General features: G+C 37.6%; 1 protein-coding gene across 2 annotated transcripts; it reads left to right on the plus strand.

Annotated features, from left to right (window-relative positions):
- The first annotated feature begins 1,282 nt into the window (after positions 1-1,282).
- Positions 1,283-8,484, plus strand: LOC590148 (COMM domain-containing protein 9). Of its 2 annotated transcripts, XM_030989469.1 has the most exons (8): positions 1,283-1,456; positions 3,039-3,170; positions 4,190-4,274; positions 5,038-5,092; positions 5,465-5,499; positions 6,160-6,263; positions 7,789-7,888; positions 8,052-8,484. In XM_030989469.1, exons 1-8 carry the CDS (start codon positions 1,406-1,408, stop codon positions 8,093-8,095), a joined length of 606 nt encoding a protein of 201 aa, XP_030845329.1. In that variant the 5' UTR covers positions 1,283-1,405; the 3' UTR covers positions 8,096-8,484. The 2 variants fall into 2 exon arrangements, with proteins under 2 accessions (XP_030845329.1, XP_030845328.1); XM_030989468.1 differs by having other exon boundaries at positions 1,285-1,456; positions 7,789-8,484.
- The last annotated feature ends 254 nt before the right edge of the window (positions 8,485-8,738 follow it).

Raw genomic sequence — 8,738 nt, forward strand, 5'->3', positions numbered from 1 at the left:
TGGGAGGGGGAAAACTGAATTTAGACAAGGATTAAAAGTCATAACGGTACAACGAATCGTCTTATTTCGCTAATGATTTAATGAAACGTAAAAGCTGTATTCAGACGAGGATTATTTTCGAGAACGGTACAAAGAATCGTCTTCTTTCTCTAATGATTTAATGAAACGTACAAGCTTCCGCGCTTCGCGCGGGAGGGAGGAGGGGAAAACTGAATTCAGATGAGGATTAAGAGTTGAGAACGGTACAACGAATCGTCTTCTTTCTCTAATGATTTAATGAAATATAAAAGCTTCCGAGCTTTGCGCGGGAGAGGGGGATGAATTAAGACGAGGATTAAGAGTAAAATACTGTACAACGAATCGTCTTCTTTTTCTAATGATTTAATGAAACGTAAAAGCTTCCGCGCTTCGCGCGGGAGGGGAAAAACTATTTTCAGACAAGTTAGCACGTACGGAAGGGGGGAGGGGTTAGGGGGTTGACCCTCCCCCCTTCGGTTTTTTATGTGTGTATTTGGAGCAACCCCCTCCCCCTTTTCTGTGAAATAAATAAAAAAAATATGCCAAAGGCTAACCTAAAAAAGGTGACCTCACCCCCCCCCCCAACGGAACAAAATGTCAAATTTCGAGACCAAAAAAAAAGGGTCATCTTTCCCCCCCCCCCTTCCCACTGGTGCTCAAGGTGGGTGGTGCGTTTTTTAAATTTTCGAGGGCATAACAAAACATTAGTGCTCTCTACCCCCCCCCCCCCCCCCCACCCCCCCCCCCCCCCCCCCCCCCCCCCCCCCCCCCCCCCCCCCCCCCCCCCCTCCCCCGGCGCGATTTGCAAATCTGATTCGGGGGCCAAACAAAAAAGTGCCTCTTTAAAATAGTGTCCATGATCTATTCAGCTATTAAGTGGCCTAATGTCTTATAGTCACGTTTTACGACACAATAATAACAAACAAAATGTAAAATGTCATGTCTGCTGATCGACGCTGAAATTGCCCATGTGACTTTTCTTGATCTCAAACATTTTCCTTATCAAACTATCATTGTTTACTTACAGTATATTTATGTTTTTAATCAAAACATCAATGCTTGTTGTAACGTGCATAAATTCTGAAGAAGTGGCCGGTAATTCAAATGTAATTAAACACTATCATCTCTCAAAAACGGGGGGGGGGGGGGGGGGGGGGGGGTGTACGCAGAATATCCATGGAGCTAAGTACTCGCCTGCGCTTGGGTTTCTCACTTTGAATCGGGAGTCAGCGTACCGTTCCTCGTGAATACGTGGAAGAAATTTTTGCGTTGAATGCACACTCGACGCAGAGAAGCAGCGAAAAAGAGGTGTATGTCAGGTGATCAAAATTAATCGGAAAACAATTTTCCCATTATTTCGAGATATTTGAAGAATTCCAACGAGATTATGGCAGTACACCAAGACACTGAGTTTCAACATCTGAATTTTCTTCTAAAGGTAATTGCTTATGAGAGCGTAATCCTTAGCCATACGCTAGAAATGTACTTTAAGCTATTGACTTATCAATGTGATCAGTCCCACCTATACAATTTCGTGCTGCCTTTTCCTGAGTTATATCTACATAACCAGGCTAGACTTGTTTTGTTTTAACTTTGAGCTCTTATCAAAAATAGATGTAGAGTCCACTAGTGTGGATGGCACTTAAAGCTTTAATCCAATACTTATCCTAGGCTAAGTTGAGCTGTGTCTGTGACTTGTGACTGTGACTCTGTGAGCGTGACTAATTTTGCGTGTGTGTCTGTGCGCTCATATTTTTCGACTGAATTTTCACTCCGTCTCTGAAGCACACATAGCAGCATTACTATCCTGCCTGTGTATAACGTTGGGCAACACTGTTCTGCAGCACATTCACGCAACATTTTCGGAAAAACTGCTTTGGCTACCATACTAAACTTTTAATATTAACCACTCAATATTGATGACAAATAACAAACAAATAATGTGTACCGGTTTCGCTCATGACATTTTACTTGAGATTCCTGTAATCTAGCAAGGCTACCTATTCACTGGGTCCATCGTACTCAACTCTGTACCTCATTTTCTACAGTTATGTGCACATTAAAATATGTAGACCTCATACTACACTTACACCCGCGTTAGTGTACATGTGTTCAAGCCTAGGCTGCCCCATTTCTGGCAACTTGTAAAATGCTCATGGGAATCACGATTGTGTTTTTTTTTTAATGATTTTCATCCTTTGTTTTGTATGATTTGTTCTTCTATGTAATTCTTTTGTATACACTTTGTTTTGCTGAATAGAGAATAATAATAATAATTATTCTGTATTTATTCTTGGAATAAAATATGGTTGCCCCCCAAAAAAAATTAAGTTCAAGAACAATTTAGCGTATTCCCTCACAATTGTTCATGGATCTGAGATAAATCACTGGGCATGACAACAAACGGATTGCAAATACTTGCTTTAATCAGTGTATGAAATATGTCCTAATACACTGTACTATATACAAGAACCCACTAAAATTGTTGGTGTTGTTGTTGATGATATCGTTGTTAAATACCTTGAATACCTTGAATACCAAAGCTTGTTGAAGAAAGCCCTCTCCAGCTGCCAAGCTTCCAGGTCTAACTTCAAAGGGGGGGGGGGGGGGATGTCCCAGCTTCAAGGTCTTGCACCATAGTCTTTTTACATCTGTATCTTGCTTGCTGGGTCATATCAGGATTGTCATAATTGGAGTGTCTACTGGGAGAAGGGTGAATTACATTGCTCCTTCTTCCAGTGTTTGTCAAGTCTGGCTTTAAAGCTGTTTACCGTTATTATTTTCTTTATTATTATTGTTATTATTATCATTAATTATTACTGTTATTATAATTATTATTGTTATTGATAGTAGTAGTAGTAGTAGTAGTAGTAGTAGTAGTAGTAGTAGTAGGCCTACTGTAGTAATTTCCGACACATTAGGGTCCCTTTGACAGTTACATGTACATCCAACACTATTACCAACATGTTCTAATATTGTGTTCATTCATGTTTCATCCACACTTCATCCACTTCATGCAGGCCAGTGGGAAGGATGTTGTTCAGCATGCGTGTGAACATGCTTTCCTCTATCACAATGTCCTCTCCTTTCCGATAGAGGTCATAGGAAAGACGGCTGATGGGCTAGGAATCAATGTTCGAGATGCGGAAAAGGTCAGTTAAAGGCATCGTTTAACAATGTTAAATCTGAGATACACGGTCCTACATGTTATCAGTGTCTGTGATATGGTGTAACGTTGAAGCCCTAAAAAAAATCGCGCTTCAAAATGATCAAAAAGTGCCTCAAAAAAGTAAAAATCTTTGAGTGACCGGTTATACCATACTCGTTTTCCCCAATAGACTGTAGTGTTAATTAAAAATCGTCAGGCGAACGGTTTTCAAAATTTGTAATTCCAATCATAAATATCTTGATAATCGGACAGGCGATCGGCTTGTAAAAGTCATGGGGTTCCTGACTGACCTAAAGGTGTATAATTATCATTGCATCATGAGCTAAATCCAGAATTTTATTTCAGAATCTGAGACAAAGTTACCAGATCCCTTTAAAAGTCGTTTTATATTTTGAAAACCCTTAATTATAATTTGAGATTTTTACTCTACATTTCTCTGACAAAAAAACGAAGGAAGAAGTAAAGAAATGATAACCAAGATTATTGCATTTGAAGGGTAGGGGCAGCTTATTAGGGCTACAAATTTACTGAAGTGTAAAGAGGGGTGGGACGGGGCATGAAATGGTTTGTAACAAATTCTGTTAATCTGTTTCATTCTCTTTCAGGAGCTTTGTTGAGATTTCACATGGTATTATTTCCATCTTTTCCTAGGTCTTCTTTTTCCCAAGCTGTTTCCACCCCCCCCCCACCCCCCTTCAAACAAATTCTCACCATCCATGCAGGGTTGTCAGCAGGTCCCTTCTTTACCCTTGATTCTCATTAAGATAAATATGGTCATGTGGCATTTCTTGAGGGTGGTTTAGGAGGACCAAAACATATTTACAGGGCGAAAGTGCACAGTAACTTAATGTATTACCCTTGTCTGTATCATTGTTGAGGAGAATTAGCCCTTGGTATTTTTTTTTAAAGTACTTAGGTGAAATGCCCTTACAAAAATTGCTTTTATGTATAATGTCTTCATAGGATTAACTTTAAGATTATTTTTGTTCTTGCTTTATACAGCTTTTAGAGACTCTAAGGAAAGTGATCAAGCATGCGCTCTACATCGGTTGCACAGATGCTACTTCTGTTCATGCTGTTTTCCCGGGTAAGTCACCAAAGAGGATATTGTCCATATTTTTGGTTCTTCAATGAGAAAGTTCCTTGGGAACAGCATGACTTGGGTATGTCATGAGGTCAAAGGTCACTTGTCATTTTGATTTACTTGAATCAAAGCTAGCTATCTTCTTTTTTTTTTTTGTTGGGGGGGGGGGGGGGGGTTGGGGTCATTTTAACAAAACAGAAGTACCGGTAATGATTTTGCCTGTGAAGATACTATCTGATTGCCTTTGATTTTCATTAAATATAATGTCAGTGTATTTTGAAATCTTCAGTTGCTGATGTAGAGCTTAATTTGCTGTAGTATCAATGAAAAATGTAAATATTTGTATCTTGATTTTCTAGTGTTTTTTTACATTGTTGTTCTTGTTGTTGTTGTTCTTCTTGGTTTCTTTGTTTAATAATGAATGTCACCTTGATTTCAGTAATTTTCTTGATTATCCGCCATAAACACAGGAGTGTTGGCTCAGTAAGTAGAGCGTTCGCCTCACAACCGGGAGGTCGTGGGTTCGAACCCCGGCTGCGTCATACCAAAAGACGTTAAAAGATGGGAGTTGTTGCTACCTTGTTTGGCGTTCAACAATAAGGGATAGAGCAACGTCGATCTGGCGCTGCTCAGTGGCTGCCGGGCTCACAATCAATTGGGCGAAAAGAATTTCCGTTTCGGTTTAATAAAATTTGGAGTGGACTATTAGGCTATTATTAAATTATTATTATTATTAAATATTTTTCTTTTCATTTTGTTCCTGTAGCTGGTTTTCACAAAAACTTGAAGGAGCTTCTATCAAGAATTATAGGTGACAAATTGTAAGTTCATGTGCCTATTTTTAATTATAAAGTACAACTCATTTTATGAATAGATTTCAATGCTTATTTACTTTTATGATTTCCAGATGTAAAACTATGTACTGGAATGCAGTAAAAGAATTCTGTGGTGATGTAGAATACCAGAAATTATGCATGTGCTTGTTGAAGCCATAAGATGTAGATTTTTGTGTATTAAATTAGTTTAAATGAATTATTTCTCTATATGTTGTTTTATCACTAACCATCAATTTATTTTATATAGGTTTAGGGATGATTTCATGTCTTTTAACAGTGTCTAAAATATTTATGTTTGTGATGATTTCCCCTCCAATGTAACATCTTTAACAAATTGTCTTTTTATCTCTTTTTCAGAGACAAATGGAGACAAGTAGCAATAGAAAACAAAGGTAAATTATGATTGTAGTTTTTAATAATGGGGTTGTTGTTTTTAATGAGATGTTATTTTGCTATTAAATCTCTCCTTTTTCTCTCTTTCTCTCTCTCTCTCTCTCTCTCTCTCTCTCTTTATCTGTCTTTCTGTCTATCTCTCTCAACATCACTCTCTCTCCCTCTCTCTTCCTCCCTCTCTCTCCCTCTCTCTCCCCCTCTCTCTTTCTATTGAAAGATCTTCATAGAGCATACTGGTGTAAGACACGTTAGATTTAGTTGTGTTTAATAGTGTACATCTTTCTTTAACTATACAGAGATGTTTGATAATTACTTTGCTTGTTACAATGTCATTGTTAACTTTATCAGTATCATTATCTTTATTCTGATTATTATCATAACTTATATATCATCACATTCATTTTGTTGTTGTCAATATGCCTTGCCATTATTATTATTGTCATTTTTGTAATCATCATCCTTACTATTTTTTTATCGATGGCGTTATCATCGTCATTATTTTATCAACATCACTATCATAGACTTTACACATCATTACCTTTAAAAAGTTTATTATTCTCTTGATATATTGACATCCTTCTCATTATATTACTGCCACTATTGCTGTTTTAGTTAGTAGTAACATTTGTGATTGTTATTTATTCTGTTATTTTGTGCAGTATCACAACCCAAGCTGGTAGACTTTGATTGGAGAGTAGACATCAAGACTTCTTCCGATACCTTAGCCAGAATGTCAGTACCAACATGTATCCTTCAATTACAGGTACGTCATACTGGAGAAGAAAAAAAGTCTCTATGTAAGGCCTCTTAAAGAGATTGTTGAATTATGGTATAGAGGGCGCTACACACAAAAAAAGATAATGATAAACCGAGTCACATTTGATAGTGCATACAATTTAAATGACAATATCATCTTTGTTTGATCAAAATAGGTTCAGAGACGGCTGGAATATCCATAAAATAAGTATTTCTAATATTTGTGGGGCCCCACTGATATTCAAGAACTTTGAACCAGCTGTTGAGAAAATGAGATAGCGCCTTATATGTTTTATTCCAGCCAATGCCAATGTTGGCTTTTGCTGGTTTTTTCGTGTTGGTTATTATCATTAAATTATTAAATTAATAGTCATTGTATTTAGTTGAGCTGAATGGTATGATCAAATTAAATCAAAATTTCACACATTTTGGGGTCTAAAATTACCTTTGTAGCAATTTTAAAATGGGCACTTGAAATTTCATAAATATGAATAAGAGCAAAAACCATGCACTTTGAAGGCATTTGCAGTCTTAAACAAGAGCTCAACTGTCCCTTTAAAGGCCTCTTGAATTCTACCCTGATATTAAATCTGTTTAAATATAAAAGCAGTAAAATAGCAGAAAAAAGGAGATAAGCAGATCAGGGAAAGTTTGAGGAAAATCCTCAAATAAGAAAGTCATGAAATTGTAATTAGTCCACTGCAAATTGGCAACTTACATTCCTTTTGAATACCTCTCACATTTTCTCTGTTTGAGATTTTCTCTAAAGAAAATATGCATCCTAGAGATGATTACACGTATTGTTTACATTTTTATGCAAACTATTCTTTGATAGAGATCTATCCTTTGATCAAACTACCATCACCAAATATTGCATACTCCAAAGATAAAGAAAAAGTGAAAAATAACTATGTCAGAACCAATTTGCTTTGGGAATAGGTTTTTGTGTAATTATATATATATATATAGATAATAATAGGTCAACTTTTATAGCGCAGCTACTGTATGATTATGCTCTTCTGGGCTTGATACAAGGTATCATATTATTATCCTGGCTGTAGCTGAGCTGCCATAATAAGGCGCTAAAGCATTCAAGGAATTTGTTCCTACCAGGTATCCATTTATTTCACCTAGGTGGAGAGTGGCAAATGTAGATTAATGTCTTGCCAAAGGACATTAGTGTTGCAATGGGACTGTCATAGCAGCATTGTCCACACAGTAGAGTTGTCGTGGTCGAGTGGATACGTCGCAGGACCTTCGATCACAAGGTCCGCGGTTCGAGTCCCGCCGCGGCACTAATGTCCTTTGGCAAGACATTGATCTCCATTTGCCACACTCAACCCAGGTAATGTAAATGGGTACCTGGCAGGAATTAATTCCTTGAAATGCTGGAGCGCTGTAATGGCAGCTAGGCTAAAGCCGGGGTAATAATAAATGTGCCTCAGAATAGAATTATCTAGACAGATGGCGCTATAGAAATGCCTATTATCATTATTATTATTATTAATATCACTTTTCTTCTTGTATAACAGATTGAGGAGACCGCATCCCGTTCCCATCTCATGCCAGGCATGTCCACCCTCAATGTGGAGCTGAGTAAGGAGAAATTAGACACCATGCTGGATGGGTTAGGCAAAATCAGGGACCAGCTCAACTCTGTAGCAGCCAGGAAGTGAGGTGGGAAATGAAACTGGGGAAAGGGGAATTTCTCCCCATTCCTTCCCATGAACATTTTGACATGCAAGGAAAGTGAAGGCTTAGAGAATTTGACTTCAAGGTGAGCTAGATGGGTTAGGCAAAATCAGGGACCAGCTCAACTCTGTAGCAGCCAGGAAATGAGGTGGAAAATGAAATCGGGGGAACAAAAATTTCTCCCTATTCCTTCACATGAACATTTTGACATGCAAGGAAATTTAATGGTGAAAGAATTTGAATTCGAGGCGATCCAGCAATTTCTTATCTTTGTTGAGAATAGATGGACATTTTTTGAAGTTGAAAGTCTCCAGGACCAAGGAACTCCTGTCGTGTAGGCCAGATGAAACGATGAATAGATGTAATGTGGTGCAGTTTTAAGTTGCCATTCTTTATGAGAAAACAATGATTTTAATCTTATAATTTGGAGTCGGGAGTTCATGCTTTATATCTTTTATACAGACTTAACATCCTTCTGGCTCCAAACAGATGATATCAATATACAGTGAAACCTGTATATAGAGACCACCCAAGAGAGAAAAAAGTGGTCTCTATAGACAGGTGGTCTTTATTTACAGGTTCCTTTAGTACATGTTTCAATGAGAAGCCATTTTCAAGGGAAACAAAAAATGTGGTCTTTGTAGACAGGTGGTCACTAAACCAAGTTTGACTGTAGTTAAAATTTGCTATGGAAGACTATTAGCAAATCTTTATTTAGATCATGTTAGCTGCATAAAAATGAACCTATCTCTTCAGAATGTTCAAGGTTTAGCACTCCAAAGCAACAACA

This window comes from Strongylocentrotus purpuratus, unplaced genomic scaffold (genome assembly GCF_000002235.5).
Source record: "Strongylocentrotus purpuratus isolate Spur 01 unplaced genomic scaffold, Spur_5.0 spur5_scaffold_18, whole genome shotgun sequence".
In the NCBI taxonomy this organism is placed as follows: Eukaryota; Metazoa; Echinodermata; class Echinoidea; order Camarodonta; family Strongylocentrotidae; genus Strongylocentrotus; species Strongylocentrotus purpuratus.